A 19,514-nucleotide genomic window follows, 5' to 3' on the forward strand; every position below is an offset into this window, starting at 1 on the left:
ATACATTGCTTCTAAAGGGCACAGAACTAGAAAGACTCCTATATATTTTATATTCTGTTTATAGAGATTTAAAAGATAAAAATGTATTTATGAAATAAAAGTGTGAAACAACCAAAAATACTTTTGTTTCTTTGTTTATAAAAGATAGGTTTTTCAAAGAAAACAAGACATGGGAAATAAGTCATTTTAGATCTCAACTCTCTTAATCTAACTATATATGGAGTTGCGTGGGCAACTAATTTTTTTCTTTTCTCCAAGAAAAATGTCTAATTCCAATATATTATAGATAATTCATATTATTTTTCTAGTTCACAATACTTTATTTTTTTTAAGTGAAATTTTAATTGAAATAAAAATACAGAGGTCCTGGCCGGTTGGCTCTGTAGTAGAGTGTCAGCCCAATGTGTGGATGTCCTGCGTTCAATTCCTGGTCAGGGCACACAGGAGAAGTGACCATCTGCTTCTCCACCCCTCCTCCCTCACTTCTCTCTCTCTCTCTCTCTATTCTCCTCCCCTCCTGCAGCCAAGGTTCGATTAGAGCAAGGTGGCCCTGGGAACTGAGAATGGCTCCATGGCCTCCACCTCAGGCCTAAAATGGCTCTGGATGCAACAGAGCAATGCTCCAGATGGGCAGAGCATCGCCCCCTAGTGGGATTGCCAGGTGGACCCCGGTTGGGTGCATGTAGGAGTCTGTCTCTGCCTTCTCTCCTCTCATTAAAATAAATAAATAAACAAACAAATAAAAGAGAAGTACACATAGTATTAAAAAATGCATAGGCCCTGGCCGGTTGGCTCAGCGGTAGAGCGTCGGCCTGGCGTGCAGAGGTCCCGGGTTCGATTTCCGGACAGGGCACACAGGAGAAGCGCCCATCTGCTTCTCCACCCCTCCCCCTCTCCTTCCTCTGTCTCTCTCTTCCCCTCCCGCAGCCAAGGCTCCATTGGAGCAAAGATGGCCCGGGCACTGAGGATGGGTCTGTGGCCTCTGCCTCAGGTGCTAGAATGGCTCTGGATGCAACAGAGAGACACCCCAGAGGGGCAGAGCATCGCCCCCTGGTGGGCATGCCGGGTGGATCCCAGTCGGGCGCATGCAGGAGTCTGTCCGACTACCTCCCCGTTTCCAGCTTCGGAAAAATGAAAAATAAATAAATAAATAAATAAAATGCATAGCTCGCCAGACCAGATGGTGGCACAGTGGATAAAGTGTCGACCTGGGAAGCTGACAACCCAGGTTCAAAACTCAAAGGTCACTACTTAAGTGTGGGCTCAGGTTGCCAGCTTGAGTGTAGGATCATAGACATGACCCCATGGTCACTGGCTTGAGCCCTAAGGTAGCTGGCTTGAAGCCCAAGGTTGCTGGCTTGAGCAAGGGGTCACTGGCTGGCTGGAGCTGGTCAAAGCATGTATGAGAAAGCAATCAATGAACAACTAAAGTGCTACAACAAGTCGATGTTTCTCATCTCTCTCCCTTCCTGTCTATCAGTCCCTGTCTGTCCCTCTTTCTCTTTCAAAAATAAAAAAATATAGCTCAATTTTCACAATGAACATACTGTGTAATCACTATGCACATCAAGAGTTAAAAGAACATTAATAGTAAATCAGAGCTGGCAATGTGCCCTCTCCTAGTCACTATTTCAAATTATTATCATGTTGAATTAGATTAGTTTTGTCAATTTTTTAAATGTATACAAACGGGCCTGACCCGGTGGTGACACAGTGGATAGAGCATTGAACTGGGCCATGTAGGACCCAGGTTTGAAACGCCGATGTTGCCAGCTTGAGCGCAGGCTCATCTGGTTTGAGCAAGGCTCACCAGCTTGAGCCCAAGGTCGTTGACTAGAGCAAGGGGTCACTCGCTCTGCTGTAGCCCCCAGTCAAGGCACATATGAGAAAGCAATCAATGAACAACTAAGTTGCCACAAGGAAGAATTGATGCTTCTCATCTCTCTCCCTTCCTGTCTGTCTGTCCCCATATGTCCCTCTCTCTGTCACATACACACACACACACACACACACACACAAATGTATACAAATGGAATTACACAGTATTTACTATTTTATGTCTGATAACATACTATTTTTATGAGAATTTAACCATATTCTTACCTCTAGAAGTAGTTTCATTCATTTTCAATGCAGTGTAGTATTTTATTGCAGGATTTAAACTATAATTTATTTATCCATCCCATTGATGACGAACATTTAGGTTGTTTCCCATTTGTGGCTATTACTAAAAGCACTGTTAATAGCTGTTTTTGGTGCACATATGTATGCATTTCTGTTAGATATACACTTAACAGTGGAACTGCTGAGTGATAAACTATATGTATTTTCGGCTTTAGTAGACACTGCCAAACAGTACTGCAAAGCAGATGTACCAATTTACATTCTGATCAGCAGTATATAAAATTTCAACTGCGGCCCTGGCCGGTTGGCTCAGTGGTAGAGCGTCAGCCTGGCGTGCAGAAGTCCCGGGTTCGATTCCCGGCCAGGGCACACAGGAGAGGCGCCCATCTGCTTCTCCACCCCTCCCCCTCTCCTTCCTCTCTGTCTCTCTCTTCCCCTCCCGCAGCGAGGCTCCATTAGAGCAAAGATGGCCCGGGGGCTGGGGATGGCTCCTTGGCCTCTGCCCCAGGCGCTAGAGTGGCTCTGGTCGCCATAGAGTGATGCCCCGGAGGGGCAGAGCATCGCCCCCTGGTGGGCAGAGCATCGTCCCTGGAGGGCGTGCTGGGTGGATCCCGGTTGGGCGCATGCGGGAGTCTGTCTGACTGTCTCTCCCGGTTTCCAGCTTCAGAAAAATACAAAAAAAAAAAAAAAAATTCAACTGCTCTAAATCCCTGTCAACACTTGGTATTTCCAGTAGTAATAATTTAGCCATTCTGATGGCTGCCTTTCGTTTTTGAAGACTAGAGTATCCTGCTTACAGAATTAGTTACTGAATGACTAGATATTTATATGCTTTACAGGGTTTTAGATTACTTCTAGCCCTTTTAAGGATATCAGAATTATAGAACTCTATCAAGTTATCATTCCAAAATGTTTTTAAAAATTCCCCAAACAAAAATAGTACTAATGTTATACTTATAACAGGGAAAGATGCTATTAATACTGAGGTATTTAAAGAACTGTTATAGGCAGATCATCTAGTAGAAGACAGTATAAAGCACAGACAGAAGCTATCACATACACACATGGTATTTTTTTTTTTAATCTTAGGTCTATTTCAGATATGAGTTGCTACTACTCTATGGGTGGTTTTCCATAGATTTCTCTGTTTCATAGCCCCATAAATAGTAGAAAGAATAATCTTACCAACAAAACTGGTTTGAGCTTTTCCCTGCCAAATGCCTAACATGCCTAAACACTATGTTTAATAACAGTCTTATAAATAACAAAATTTGTCTGGAAAAAAATATATACATATATATGACAGAAAAGTGCTGCCATCAAATTTTCAAATGCCTTCCTGTTGGGCTTCAAAAGCATAATGTCATGAACTCATTTTACAGTGAAATACTAAAGAAATGGGACTCAGTTTAATAAAATAGTTAAAAGCATTATTTTCTTAACCATAAATTCTAAATTCACAAAAATTTTGAAATTCCAATGAAACAAACTTGTGATACTAAACACAAAATATAAAAAGTGCCATTTATCCATCCAAGGTTTACTTGAAATAATAAGTTCAATAATCCAAAAATACAACAGATTTATATCAATATTATAAACATAGTTTTATTTTTACAGAACACTTTTTAATTTTATTAAAAGACAAAATTAGAAAGCAGAAAAGAGAAAAATATTATACATAATCTCACTGCACTAATACAACCATTATTAATATTTTAATATACTTCTTTCCAGTCATTTTCTCTGATAAATTATAACTATAATGCCCATAACATTGTGTATCTAAATTTTTTCATTTAATTTTTATTTATTTATTTTTTACAGAGACAGAGAGTGAGTCAGAGAGAGGGATAGACAGGGACAGACAGACAGGAACGGAGAGAGATGAGAAGCATCAATCATTAGTCTTTCATTGCACATTGCAACACCTTAGTTGTTCATTGATTGCTTTTCTCATATGTGCCTTGACCGTGGGCCTTCAGCAGACCGAGCAACCCCTTGTTTGAGCCAGCGACCCTGGGTCCAAGCTGGTGAGCCTTGCTCAAACCAGATGAGTCTGCACTCAAACTGGTGACCTCGGGGTCTCGAACCCGGGTCCTTCCGCATCCCAGTCCGACGCTCTATCCACTGCGCCACCTCCTGGTCTGGCTTCATTTAATTTTTTATCAGTGTAGACATAGATTTTTTTATCAATAGTAAATTATTTCACAAAAACAGTAAGAAGTATAAAGTTGTTTAATATGGTTTACCTCATAAATAGGAAGCATAGGAGAGTTCCATGCATTGATTCTTGATTCATTGACATCAACAACCGTTACCCTGATTTCGGGGCACATCAGAGCTATGACACTACACGTGGGTCCTCCAACATAGCCCGCACCGATGCAACAGATCTTCTTAATTTCAAACATGATTGTACTAGAACGGAAACAGCAAGACTGTTCTATTATTGAAAACAGAAGATTTTAAATCACAATGCATATTCATCACACTTTATAAAAACTGTCAAGGTGGCATATCTGGAAAGATTTCCTACATTTACACTAATTAAGAATTATGAAAACGGTGATTAAAAAAAAAAACTCTAGCCCTGGCCAGATAGTTAGTTAGAGCTTCATCTGGAAGAGTAGAAGATACCAGTTCGATCCCTGGTCAGAGCACATACAGGAGGAACAGACTGATGTTCCTGCCTCTCTCCCCTTCCCTCTCTCTCTAAAAATCAATAAAATAATAATTTTTAAAAAAAAGTTTAAAAACTCCACTCTAATTGGATGACCAAACCTGTTCTCAGCTGCACTAATATGAAACATGGAAAAAAATTACAATGATGGATATTACTGGAGATGAGCCACAAAGATTATAATGACCCAATACTTAGAAAGTCAAGAAGCAAAATAAAATCTTACTTAGGCCTCTAATACACTAGGACAACTCTTAATTGCTGAGGAAAAGTTCAAGGATGAAATAGCAGTGCAATTCTTGTTTTAATAAATGCTGATATACAAAGGTCAGCCTTGATAAGCCTTGGCTGGCTGGCTGGCTCAGTGGTAGAGCATAGACGTGGAGTGTGGAAGTCCCGGGTTCGATTCCTGGCCAGGACACACAGAAGTGTCCATCTGCTTCTCTACCCTTCCCCCTCTCCTTCCTCTCTATCTCTCTCTTCCCTTCATGCAGCCAAGGCTCCACTGGAGCAAAGTTGGCCCGGGCACTGAGGATGGCTCCATGGCCTCCACCTCAGGCACTAGAACGGCTCCAGTTACAAACCAGGCAACACCCCAGAGGGGCAGAGCATTGCCCCCTAGTGGGCATGCCGGGTTGATCCCTGTGGGTTGCATGTGGGTGTCTATCTCTCTGCCTCCCCGCTTCTCACTTTAGAAAAATAAAAAATACACACATACACACAAAAAAAAGGTCAGCCTTGAGACAGGTTTCAATTAACACTGCAGATATTAAGATTAGTCTAGTCTGTAGTCCAGAATTGGCTTGAGATTATATTCCCTACCAATTTGACTTTAGCTGTTTATTTTTAGGTATTTGACAATGATCTTAAACTCAATTTCAAATTTAATCAGAAACCATGAGATGGTTAAAGGAAAGCAATTTCTGTAGTTACCAAAGCTGTTATACAGAGTTTGATAAGTTTTCAAAACCAATTAGGTAAATTGATTCACACCAATCAAAATTACAAAGGACAGATTTATATACTGCTCACAAAAATTAGGGGATTTTTTAAATGAATATAAAGCAATAAAAAAAGCATTTTATTTTTTTTATTAAATATCAGAAAAGCAAACAGCAAGTCAAAGAAAGTTATTCGATTATGCAAATGAGATGCAAAACCAACTTTTATTTTATTGGTGAAAATGCACTATACAAAAGGCTGAAAGTGCTGGAGTATTTGCACGTTCCCTGATCCCCTAATTTTTGTGAGCAGTGTATATAAGAATGTCAGTTCATTCATTGTAATAGAAACAAAAAACTGTTCAACTGATCAAATTCTTAGAATTTCGGTCCTTGCCAAGACTTCAAACATCATCTAATTCATGGATTCCAAAGGAATGGAAAATGTTAATCAGAAAGTTTAAGATTTGTTAGTACATTCCTACATGGATCAGAGAAGGCTGATTTAATTACAATGCCTGGTACGTACATCCCTGTTATGAAAAAAGATACACAAAGCACATAATTAAGATGTCCAATTCCCTTTGGTCTGAATCTGTATTCATCAATGCGTTCATCTTCACTGGTTCTCTGGATAGATTTCCCTACTGGAAAAGAATGAGCTGACCAGCCCACACAAGTATGCTGGTCTGTATTATTAACAATTAATCTGCCCTGGCGGGTTGGCTCAGCGGTAGAGCGTCGGCCTAGTGTGCGGAGGACCCAGGTTCGATTCCCGGCCAGGGCACACAGGAGAAGCGCCCATTTGCTTCTCCACCCCTCCGCTGCGCCTTCCTCTCTGTCTCTCTCTTCCCCTCCCGCAGCCAAGGCTCCATTGGAGCAAAGATGGCCCGGGCGCTGGGGATGGCTCTGTGGCCTCTGCCCCAGGCGCTAGAGTGGCTCTGGTCGCAACATGGCGATGCCCAGGATGGGCAGAGCATCGCCCCCTGGTGGGCAGAGCGTCGCCCCATGGTGGGCGTGCCGGGTGGATCCCGGTCAGGCGCATGCGGGAGTCTGTCTGACTGTCTCTCCCTGTTTACAGCTTCAGAAAAATGCAAAAACAAAAACAAAAACAAACAAACAAAAAAAACAATTAATCTGGCTTATCAACTAATCTTTAGTGGTCATAATTAGCAGATATCAACTCACAGAATCTCATCTCTAATGACTCTTTAAAAACTATAAAAACAAACAGAATTTTAGTAAAACAGCAAATATAACAGAAAGCAATAGTCTTAGTGATATATATAAAAAGAAATTTATTTTTTGCTTGTTTGTTTTAAATAGGTAATACATTCATATGGTTCAAAAATTAAACCCATGTAACAAGGTATAGACCAGGGGTCTCAAACTTGCGGCCCGCTGAACAATTTTATGCGGCCCGCAAACTAATCCACGAAGTTCAAAATATTTTGGATAAAATTAAGTAAGCCTAGGGGCCTACTTGTATTTTTCATTTCTCTAGCATCCTAGCTAGATATTAGCTTAGTTAACAGCAGTTGTGATGCGAACTACAGTTTCTGGTCGTTTTGTGACACTGAGTAAACTGCATGTACGATTGTGCTTGTTGTATTGACTTTTTTTTGTTTTCAACTGCAGTGAGAAAAGTGTTGCGTAACAGTTGCCTTTTGTAGACCTAGTGCAGCCCACGGAACGGCTGTGATCTTGCTCTGCGGCCCACATGCTGAGTTGAGTTTGAGACCCCTGGTATAGACTCTGAGAAGCCTCGTGCCTACCCCACCCCTAAATACTTTGCTTCTACAAACAACTCCTTTATTAATTTCTTGTGTATCCTCCCTGTATTTTTAATATAGTGCAAGTAAATACATATGCATATTCTAATAATCATTTCTTCCTATATTCAAAAAGTAGACTACTGTATATACACCATCAACATTTGTTGTTGTTGTTTTTCTTCACTTAATGCATTCTGAAAACCTGGCCATTTTCTCTCTTACTTTTTTAAAAAAGTTCTTATTGTATTCTATTGTGTGGATATACTCACTAGAAAAAAAGTAAAATCATGCTAAATCTGGTAGACTGTCTCCTTAATAATCTAATTAAGTGGGTTAACAGTTCCCTGCTATCACTCACTGTGGAGTCATAAAAACATGATATTCCTATTAGACATTTAGGACTCCAAGGTTCACCTCAGCAAAAATGCAAAATTTACTTTTGGCAACCATCCATCTGCATTTCTTCACCCTTCTGCTTCTCAGTTCTGCTCTTTACCGCTGTCCAGACCTCCAGTGCCCTGTCCACCGAGACAGAGAAACTGCGTGGGAGAAAGAGACTGCACTGGCACTGCTAAGCAGCGACAGCTCACAGCAATGTTCTGAAAAGCTCCCACCTGTGGAGGGAGTTCTGAGCCTGGAGCTCGTTAACCAAAGATGCATCTCCAGCATTTACTCCTGCTATCCCCACCTCTACCATGAAAATGGCTTGGTATCTGGTTTCAAAAATAATTGCTTCAACTTGCTTCAGGCCTATTCTAATCTTCACCTTCATGAAAAAGAAATATTCTCAATTTAAGGGTCCACTGTGTGGGCAGAGCAGAGAATTTGGCCATAGAAGAAAACAGGTTCTGACATTCAAGCATTTAACAATTTATTTAGGGAATGATTCAATTGAAAGACTTTAAACTCGTTACTACATTATAGCTACTACTGTTCTACGTGCTGTGGACACAACAGTGAATATGGCAGACACAGTTCCTACTTTTATAAAGCTATATTCTAGTAGTAGAGCACACTACTACTAGAATATACATTCCACATAAAGGAAATAATCGCCTGACCAGGTGATGGTGCAGTGGAGAGTGTCAGACTGGGATGCGGAGGACCCAGCTTCAGAACCCCGAGGTCGCAAGCTCAAGCGTGGGCTTATCTGGTTTGAGCAAGGCTTGCCAGCTTGGACCCAAGGTCGCTGGCTCAAGCAAGGCATTACTCGGTCTGCTGAAGGCCCACGGTCAAGGAACATGTGAGAAGGCAATCAATGAACAACTAAGGTGTCTCAACGAAAAACTGATAATTGATGCTTCTCATCTCTCTCCGTTCCTATCTGTCCTTATCTATCCCTCTCTCTGACACTCTCTGTCCCTGTAAAAAAAAAAAAAAGGAAATAATCACGTAGGAGAGATGGAGGGAGGAAAGAGCTATCTGTGGAGAAAGGACTACATTAGATATATACTATATATATATATATTAGAGCAGTTAAAGAAGGACTCTGAGAAAGTGACTTTTAAGCTGACTTATAAGATGAAAAAGACTTAGTCACACCCAGGTAATATGGTTAAATTATACAAGGCAGTATAATGAATTCAATGACAATATGTGTTAAAGTCTAGAGGGGGAAAAATCAAAATAACAAGGCATTTACATCAAGACAAAGGTAGAATCTAGGCTTACCCTAAAGAATGAGTAGGATATAGAAAGTACAGTAAACCTGACCAGGGGGTGGCACAGTGGATAGAGTGTTGACCAGGGACGCTGAGGACTGGGTTCAAAATCCCAGGGTCGCTGGCTTGAGTGCAGGTTTCATCAGCTTGAGCATGCGAATATAGGCATGACATCATGGTCACTGGCTTGAAGCCCAAGGTTACTGGCTTGACCCCAAAGTCACTGGCTTGAGCAAGTGGTCACTGGCTCAGCTGGAGCGCACCCCCCTCCCCCATCAAGGCATGTATGAGAAAGTAATCAATGAACAACTAAAGTGCTGCAATGATGAGTTGATGCTTCTCATCTCTCTTCTTTCCTGTCTGTTTGTCACTGTCTGTCTATCTCTCTCTCCTCTCTCAAATCAATTAAAAAAAAAAGGAACATGCTCGCTTCAGCAGCACATATACTAAAATTGGAACGATACAGAGATTAGTACGGCCCCTGCACAAAGATGACATGCAAATTCGTAAAGCATTCTATACTTTTAAAAAAAAAAAAGAACAAGAATAAGTATTTATTTCAGTACTGTCTAGAGAAGAGTGGCACAGAATCTGGACATCAGAAGTACTCTGGTTTCAGAGAGGTCGGGCAAGAACAGGCTTTCCCAATGCTTGGATGGCATATTCCCCAACGATTCTTTCTTCTGATTCCACACTGCCTTATGAATTCAGACTTCTAGGAACTGTAATACTAGAAAGGGATGACCTGGATTTGACATATAAGTATTCCAGACACTGGAATAACATTTCCCTACTGTAATATAGCAAAGTTCCATTCTAGTGTATTCATCAGTCTCTTTTTAGCTTAATCATCCTAAGTTAACATCTAAAACCTCATTAACTCTGAGTTCTTGGATGGAAAAAAAATCTACCTTCCAGATATGCAAGGCTGAAGATCATCAGGTCCTGAACTGTAATGGACCTGAAGAGTTACTACACTGTAACTCCCTCACTAGACAGCTAGCCAACCTTTCTTTCTAATTATACACAATAAATCTAGAAAACCTAAAAAGTAGAAGCTCAAAGTATTTCTGGACCAGAGGATTTTTTTTAGTTAGCACTTAATCCCACATCCAAGAGGTTAATAGGGCAACCTATGCCCTCAATCCCAAGCAAAGCAGGTTCTGCTAACATTCCTGTAACAACATGAATTGAGCTCTCCCCGAAAGCAGCCTGAGGTGGCCTCTGAAAATGGTTTGTTACTCACTTGACCCACAAAACCCCACAAAATCATGCCAATCAAGAGGTTTAATTTTTTGCCCTGGCCGGTTGGCTCAGTGGTAGAGCATCGGCCTGGCATGCAGGAGTCCCGGGTTCGATTCCCAGCCAGGGCACACAGGAGAAGCGCCCATCTGCTTCTCCACCCCTCCCCCTCTCCTTCCTCTCTGTCTCTCTCTTCCCCTCCTGCAGCCAAGGCTCCATTGGAGCAAAGTTTGCCCGGGCGCTGAAGATGGCTCTGTGGCCTCTGCCTCAGGCGCTAGAGTGGCTCTGATTGCGGCAGAGCGACGCCCCAAGATGGGCAGAGCATCGCCCCCTGGTGGGCATGCCGGGTGGATCCCGGTTGGGCGCATGCGGGAGTCTGACTGCCTCCCCGTTTCCAACTTCGGAAAAATACAAAAAAAAAAAAAAAAGAGGTTTAATTTTTTTTCTTTCTAGTGAAAGGGGAGAGAGAGAGAGAGAGAGAGAGACGGACAGACAGGGATAGACAGACAAGAAGGGAGAGAGGTGAAAAGGATCAACTCATAGTTGTGGCACCTTAATTGTTCATTGATATGATCCTTATTTAAGAGCAGACTGTTCCTCAACAGGAAGAGGTTGCAGAGAAGAAAAAGATATTCCAGAAGAAACTTGAAGAAACAAAACTTACAGCCCAGGAGCAAATTCAGCATAAAATAAATGCTAATGAAAGCAAATAATAATAAAAACATGCATTGAATGTGTACATGGGGCAACCTGGGCTCAACTAGCTCATATCTACCGATACCAGATAACAATTCTTATCTGCTACTGTTTGCTTCAACGTCTAGAACAGGCTCTCAATATTTATTAATTGAATGAATAACTCTCCATAAGAGTCTATCTTTTTAAATGAAGACTGTTATTTGAATATCTTTAGCTCAGATGGCTGATCTTAGTATTTTTTGCAGAGCTTGCCCAGAATCCTATCATCCTCTCTTCTTTAGGTAGAACTTCAGCATGTCTTTCCAGTTACTTCTTATCCACCTTGATGACCAGATTGTATTCAGGTTGGGTAAACTATTAATAGCAGGTGGACCTGTATATACATGTTTCTGGGAACCTGTATATCCATGTTTCTGGGATTCTTGTGCTGCCTTTTTTTTTTTTTTAAGAGAGAGAGAGGGAGGGAGGGAGACAGAGACATATGAGAAGCATCAACTCTTTAGTTGTTCACTGATTGCTTTTTCATATGTGCCTTGACCACGTGGCTCCAGCCAAGCCAATGACCTTGGGCTTCAAACCAGCAGCCATGATGGGGTCATGTCTATGATCCCACACTCAAGCCAGCGACCTCTGGATTTTGAACCTGAGTCAGCATCCCAGGTCGAGGCTCTAGGCACTGTGCCACCACCTGGTCAAGTCCCCACGCTGCTATTTCAAAAGAAGTATGGCTTGTAGATGACAATAGGAAAGCCTGTGCAAATCCAAATAATCACTTGGAAGTTTCAATAAAATCTTCAATAAGCTTTAATATGGAGCTCAATACAGTATTAGTGATATACCTTCCCTGACCCAGATGTTTTCTGATTCCATTTACTATTTCTACTTTTATGTATCTTCTGACCATTTCTACTGTGCTGTCAGGAGAAATGGGAATGTTTGCTTTATAAGTCAGTTTGAAATGAGTTTTTACCTCTGTATTTGGTCAAGTCACAACAAACCAGGCCATTCCAAAACTACTCTTCATACTCTTAAAATTTTATAAATCAAGATCAGTATTTCTACCTAGAATATGTGGCTAACAAATAGGGACGGTCCTACTACAATCTAAACTAAATATAATCCCTCTGCCCTCACCCCTTTTCAGTATACACTGCATAATCACCCAGTAGCTAAAGCAATGGATTAACTTTACAAGTCATCTCAGTCATTTTCAAAAATTAAATACAAATAGATGCCTGACCCATGAAAAATACTTTATCTGTGAAAGTGTTACTGTTGTATCTAAAGGGTATCATATAAAGCTGTGGAAATAGCAAGAGGGAGGATGAAATATGCTTATAGATAGCAATGTGAGAAGAAATGTATCCTTTCAACCAGGTTGTCTACCACATAGCATGCACTAGATGCTGGGTACTAACAAGCACATCTCAGAGCAGACAGTAAGCTCTTTCATTTCCAGAATCCCCCTGAAGAAACAGACCAAACTCCTGTTCTCTATGTCTTAGGGGATTTGAAGAAACTCAAAGACTCACTGTGTCTTTGAGGGTAGTCAGTGGACAGCCACTCTTCTGTATATCCGTAAAAAGCTCCCTACCAGTGAATCCCTCTTTCCTACATACCAGAATTCTCAACCCTAGTCATTTATCATCCTATATAAGAATTATAATTTATCAAGATCTCACACAAACAAGATCTCCTAAAGCTCCCAAGAAAGGCGAGCTTCCCTAACATGAAATAGAGCAATTATATGGTGTGGCGGCCAACAACGCATTCCAGGAGTCCATACAGATTTTAGGATGTCTGAGGATTTCGCCCTCAAAATGGTTTTCTGGGTTCATATTTTAGTTGTTCCTTAAGGAGGGCGGCCAATGAAGTGAGGAAAGCAGCAGCCCCCCAGGAGCAGACTTACCCAAACAAAAGACTGTGCAAGACTCTGAGACCAAAATGGGGTCCCTAACCAGAGGACCGCTTCCTTCGGTGGACGTTCGGTTTTCTGAGGCGTCTAGGAAATCTCATTTATTTCAAGTCAGAAAGTGAGAAAAAGCAGAAAGAGATGCGGCTGGGAGACTGGCGAGTCTGTAATACAAAGCCCAAGCTATACCATTCTCTAGGACAGCAGATCTAAAAGGCGATTCCCGCCCAGAGCCTAAAAGGGGAGACGGGGGTCGTGAGACGAAAAGCCTGGGACTGAGCGCAGGGAGCGATCAGGAGCAGCGTGCACACCCCCGCTCCGCTCCCTCCCCATGCCGCCGGGACCTCGGAGCATCCCGACCGGGCAGCGGAGCCAGTCTGGGAAAGGCTTACCCGCTTCCAAGCTCGGATCGCGGCTTCCGCTTCTATCCCGAAGCTTGGACAACTCCCCGCTCTGGGCCGCACAGCAGGCGCTCCACCAGATCTCCTCTCAACGCACCCCGAGTCCCGGGCCCGGGCCCGTATTTAAAGCCTTCGGCCCGAGAAGGCGGAGGCTTCATTCCCCTGTAGCCAGGCCCTCCGGGACTCTCCTCTCAGCCGCAACCCTGCGCCACGTCCCGCCATACTAGGTCGGGGACCCGCCCCTATTTCCTGCAGGGTCCAAGGACCGAGCGGCGGGGGCGTGGCTAGTCGTGGGTGGAGGAAAGGCCACGCCCCTGGCTAAGCCTGGGCGAATCCGCTCTGGCCAGATAGGTGGCCCTGCCCCTGCCGCGAGAGGCGGTGGGCACGGCTGCCTGTGCTGCGGGTCCGCTTTGGCGGCGGGTGTGGATCCCATGGGTGTTGCTGTCCGGGCAATCGGAAGACCGGTCTTACGGTTCTTCCCTGGTTCTTGCCCCATCTCCCGGTCCTGGCTAACGGTCCGAGCTGAGGTGCTGTGGTATTTCGCCTGGACGGCCATACTCAGGCTGAGGGAGTACTGGCCCAGCTGCTGCCCGCGGAGACCGGAAGATCCCGGCCTCCCTTCCGGTTTCCCCAGCAGCCGAGGGGAGGCCTTGACTCTGGCTCGCTGGACTGCGGGTCAGACCCGGCCAGCGGCTCACCCACCTCCCACACCCTCCAGGCCCCTGGGTCCGCCGCACCCTCCGGGCTTGCGGCCTAAGGTTTAGTCAGATCCGGTCCGATCCGCCGCTTCTGGGAAGGAGATGCCTCACGTCTGGAGGATGCTGAGTCCAGTCATGACTGGACCAGTTAGTGCCCTCGCCCTGATCCCTGGGAGGAGAAGCGGGGCATCCACGCCCTTCAGAGATAATTTCCAGAGACGATTCTTCTGACATATTCAGGATCTGGGGTGTCTGTGCATGATATTTAGCAGAGTATGCAACACGAGGGAGGGTAAAATTAAAACATGGAACCTGCCCACTTTTAACATGGAGGGTAGTTCTGTTTCTCTTTCCCCACCTCAAAGTCATTTAAACCTCAAATAAAAGCAGTCATGACTTTTGGCCCACCTCATTAAGAATTAAATCAGGTCACATAATTTGTACTTGAAGTCAAAACATTTTAAAATATGTCATGAGGAAATTGCTTAGGAGTTTATAAAGACGTGTTAAAATATATAGGTTTTCTTGATAGGATCATGACTTAAAAATACATTGAATGTTAACTAAACATAATAATTTGGTTTGAATTACAGAGTGTGGTAGTATGTCTAGACGTTGTACATTCTATGCAGTTAAATTCATCCATCCTAGAAACCAAGGATGCAAAATGAATCAAGACCCAATTACTTCTTCCAAACTAACAGGCTAGTAGGAGAGAGCAATGAATATATAATTCATAGCAATGCACGTGGCATACAATAATAGAGGTATCATTTTGAACTATTACAATTGCCTTTCTAATAAAAACCACTCTTCTTTTAAAATTAACATTTTCTACCTATTCACATTCTTTGTTAGTATTTTGATAGTAATCATAATCTTCACAAGTCAGCAAGCTCTCAGAAATTAAATCATACTATCAACATTAGCTAGAATTGATCTTTGGATCTAGGACAGCCATTCTCAAAATGTGCTGACAGTCTTTAAAACCCTTTAAGGCAGTGGTCCCCAACCTTTTTTGGGTCACGGACCAGTTTAATGTCAGAAAATATTTTCCCGGACCGGCCTTTAGGGTGGGATGGATAAATGTATCATGTGACCTAGACAAGCGTCAAGAGTGAGTCTTAGACGGATGTAACAGAGGGAATCTGGTCATTTTTAAAAAATAAAACATCGTTCAGACTTAAATATAAATAAAACGGAAGTAATATAAGTTATTTATTCTTTCTCTGTGGACCGGTACCAAATGGCCCATGGACCAGTACGGGTCCTTGGTCAGGGCATGTATGAGAAGCAACCAATGAGTGCCCAACTAAAGGGAACTAAATGGAACAATGAATTGATGCTTTTCTCTCTCTCTCTCTTTCAAATCAATGGTAAAAAAAAAAATTTTTTTTTTTGTATTCTTCTGAAGCTGGAAACGGGGAGAGACAGTCAGACAGACTCCCGCATGCGCTCCACCGGGATCCACCCGGCACGCCCACCAGGGGGCGACGCTCTGTTGGATCCTGGTTGGGCGCATTCGGGAGTCTGTCTAACTGCCGCCCTGTTTCCAGCATCGGAAAAATACAAAAATAAAAATAAAAAAATGAAAATAAAAAGAGTGACACCATTCTGGCTTCTGACAGTAAAGGTTAGTTTTGCCTTGTATATTTAAGGGAATCAATTTCCAGCTCAACTTCTGTGGGTTCCCTTCCCAAAATTGATCTGCCTGAGAACAGCTCATTTTTCAAAACAAAGTCTTACCTTTCACCTATGATCCATTAACCAGACATAAAATTTGCCTGTGTGCTAAACAAAAGGATAAACTAAATTCTCATTTTGTGGAAGTTCACTATAGTGATCAAGGAAGACACTTCAAATCTATCTTTCCTCACTTTATACTTATTTTTGTTAAAGCTAACGTTGAAAGGCCCTGGCTGGGTAGTTCAGTTGGTTAGAGCATTGTCTCCACATGCTGAGGTTGTGGGTTCAATCCTTGGTCAAGGCATGTATAAGAATCAAACAGTGATGGGATAAATGAGTGGAACAACAAAAGTTGATGTTTCTCTCTCTCTCTCAAAAAAAAAAAAAAGAAAAAAAAAAAGCCTGACCTGTGGTAGTGCAGTGGATAACGGGAAAAAGTGCTGACCTGGAATGTTGAGGTTGCCAGTTCGAAACCCCACGCTTGCAAGGTCAAGGCACATACAAGAAGCAACTACTAATTGATGCTTCCTGCTCCTCCCTGCCCCTTTCTCTCTCCTCTCTCTAAAAATCGATAAATTAAATATATTTTAAAAAAAGAAAAAAAGACTGAAGTTGAGAGTTAGAATCAGGATATTTTGGTCTATGTTAGGATGTTCCGAATTCCAAACAGAAAATGCCATATAAATTATGACCTTGATTCTTTTATTAATAAAAGCTACTTGAGTATTATGCAAGACTACTAAATTTTTCAAGAGAGATTGCATAAAATTGAGTTGGATACAATTTATAAGATTTATTCACCATCCTGGCCGGTTGACTCAGCGGTAGAGTGGTGGCCCAGCATGTGGAAGTCCCCAGTCAGGGCACACAGGAGAAGCGCCCATCTGCTTCTCCACCCCTCCTCCTCTCCTTCCTCTCTGTCTCTCTCTTCCCCTCCTGCAGCCAAGGCTCCACTGGAGCAAAGTTTGCCCGGGCGCTGAGGATGGCTCTGTGGCCTCTGCCTCACGTGCTAGAATGGCTCTGATTGTGGCAGAGCATCGTCCCGTGGTGGGCATGCCGGGTGGATCCCAGTTTCCAGCTTCGGAAAAATACAAAAAAAAAATATATGGTCTACCGGAAAGTTCTGTCCGTTTTTGGAATAAAACAAAATACAAATTTTTCTTACCGTCAATAAACTTTATTAAATAATATAATTGCCATTATTATTAATGATTTCTTGCCAGCATGAGGGCAATTTGTATACTCCATTTTTGAAAAATGTTTTATCTCTTGATGCAAAAAATTGAACCAGTGCTTGTTTGATATCTTCTTCATTTTTGAATTTTTTGCCCTTCAAAAAATTTTGTAAGGACAAAAACAAGTGATAGTCAGATGGTGCTAAGTCCGGGGAATATGGTGGATGTGACAGACATGCTTCTGTAGCATTTCTTCCTTGTTGAAATTCGTAAAAATTACAGTGGTATAAATGAATTTTATCAGTAGCCATGGGTACACTATGGCTTCACACATAAGACTAACATGAATCAACTTTGTTTTAGTTAATTTGCTATGTCAGTATGTATACACTGATAAAAAGAGAGGCATACATGTGCCAAATAAACATGTGCTTACGTGTCGAAACTTGTTGTGATAGAAACGGACAGAACTTTCCGGTAGACCTTATAAAAAAATTTATTCAGAAAAGTACTTCAACTTAGTTATATCAAACCTTGTATTTTCCAAGCTGTCTAATCACACTGATTCTGACACTCTGGACAGTGGCTGGGTTATAGTTATCTTAATGCTTTGAAGCTATCCAGCTTTGTCTGCAATTCTTGCAAAACTTCTTATAGTTTATGCATTATGATCTTGCTGTCACTTATGGCTTTACCCAAAAATTGTGTTAAAATAAATGGAGGTTGTCAAGGCATAGGCTGCTCAAAATAGCATTAGTTTTTTAATAATCGAAAACATAGTTTCATGTATATATAATTTATAATTATAATGTATAATTTCATAATTTATATGAAATTTTGTTTGGAATTCAGGGAAGATACTGCAACACTGAATGCAGAAGTAAAAAATTATAACCCAGCTTCCTTCTATGAAGTCAGCCATTAAAGAGATTTGCAAAATATAAAGCAGCATTTATTACTCTTCTCACTAAATTTTCATTTTGGAAAATGATTTTATTTTAAAATTTTTATATTAACATGTATTGGGTTTATTGTTATTTTAAAATACTTAATACTTTTAAATGTTTTAATTTGGGACACAACATAGTAAATAAATATTGGATAGACATCACCCATATAAACAAAAGCTCTCTGGGGTTCCCAAACCAGAATGTTTGAGAATCACTATAAGCTATCACTACACGCTATAGAATCTGGCATATTTTCTTAGCTGTGAGAATAGCTAAAATTCTGAATGAATTGCTTATCTTAACATTAAGATGGGATCACACAAAGCTACTTTAACATATATCCCCCCAAGCTAAAACAATATTGACAATATTAAATATTTTTATTTAGCACACAAGACTGCTACAATAAAAATTTGAGAACTGGATGAAAAATTACAGAGTAAGTAATTTAAAAAATTGTTAGCTATCAGCCCTGGCTGGTTGGCTCAGCAGTAGAGCATTGGCCTGGTGTGTGGATGTCCTGAGACTGATTCCAGGTTAGGGTACACAGGAGAAGCAACCATATACTTCTCCACCCTTCCCCCTCCTCTCTCTAGATTTCACTTCTCCTCCTACAGCCATGGCTTGGTTGGAGCAAGTGGGCCCAGGTGCTGAGGATGGCTCCATGGCATCATCGCCTTAGGTCCTAAAATAGCTCGGCTGCTGAGCAGCAAAGCAGCCCCAGATGGGCAGAGCATTGTCCCATGGGGGCTTATCGGGTGGATCCCGGTTGGGGAGCATGTGGGATGTCTCTTTGCCCCCCACTTCTCACTTAAAAAAAATTGTTAGATTATCTTTCTTCATCAACAACACCCTTTGCAGCCTGACCTGTGGTGGCGCAGTGGATAAAGCGTCGACCTGGAAATGCTGAGGTCGCCGGTTCGAAACCCTGGGCTTGCCTGGTCAAGGCATATATGGGAGTTGATGCTTCCAGCTCCTCCCCCCTTCTCTCTCTGTCTCTCTCTCCTCTCTCCCTCTCTGTCTCTCTCCTCTCTAAAAATGAATAAATTAAAAAAAAAAAAGAATTGCTACTTTGGGTCTGCAAGTCTTAAAAAAAAAACACCCTTTGCATATTTTTGATGCTTGCATTTTAGCATCAAAAATTCTTTGTTTTGCCTGACCAGGCGGTGGTGCAGTGGATAGAGCGTCGGACTGGGATGCGGAGGACCCGGGTTTGAGACCCCGAGGTCGCCAGCTTGAGCGCGGGGCTCATCTGTTTTGAGGAAAAGCCCACCAGCTTGAACCCAAGGTCCCTAGCTCCAGCAAGGCGTTACTTGGTCTGCTGAAGGCCCGCGGTCAAGGCACATGTGAGAAAGCAATCAATGAACAACTAAGGTGTTGCAACACGCAATGAAAAACTAATGATTGATGCTTCTCATCTCTCTCCGTTCCTGTCTGTCTGTCCCTATCTATCCCTCTCTCTCACTCTCACTCTCTGTAAAAAATAAATAAAAAATTAAAAAAAAATTTTTTTTAATTTTTCTTTTATTAATTTTTAGAGAGGAGAGTGAGTGAGAGAGAGAGAGAG

The 19,514-nt window shown here is 42.1% G+C and overlaps 1 protein-coding gene and 1 non-coding gene across 4 annotated transcripts in view; one reads left to right on the forward strand and one right to left on the reverse strand.

Moving 5' to 3' along the window:
- The window catches only part of UGDH (UDP-glucose 6-dehydrogenase), a 34,412-nt gene extending 20,730 nt beyond the window's left edge, over positions 1–13,682 (reverse strand). The window contains exons 1-3 of one of the 3 annotated variants that reach the window (XM_066386177.1): positions 13,430–13,682; positions 13,035–13,127; positions 4,377–4,545 (exon numbers count right to left, since the gene is read on the reverse strand). In XM_066386177.1, the coding sequence (XP_066242274.1) occupies positions 4,377–4,538 (162 nt within the window). In that variant the 5' untranslated portion in view covers positions 4,539–4,545; positions 13,035–13,127; positions 13,430–13,682. Of the gene's footprint in view, positions 1–4,376; positions 4,546–13,034; positions 13,202–13,429 lie in introns of all 3 variants that reach the window. The other 2 variants (XM_066386176.1, XM_066386175.1) reach the window with 2 other exon arrangements.
- On the forward strand, positions 9,607–9,710 carry LOC136407289 (U6 spliceosomal RNA). Its single transcript, XR_010751844.1, has one exon. It is a non-coding gene; the product is annotated as a U6 spliceosomal RNA (small nuclear RNA).
- Positions 13,683–19,514: the final 5,832 nt, after the last annotated feature.

Source organism: Saccopteryx leptura, chromosome 5, assembly GCF_036850995.1.
Source record: "Saccopteryx leptura isolate mSacLep1 chromosome 5, mSacLep1_pri_phased_curated, whole genome shotgun sequence".
Taxonomy (NCBI): Eukaryota; Metazoa; Chordata; class Mammalia; order Chiroptera; family Emballonuridae; genus Saccopteryx; species Saccopteryx leptura.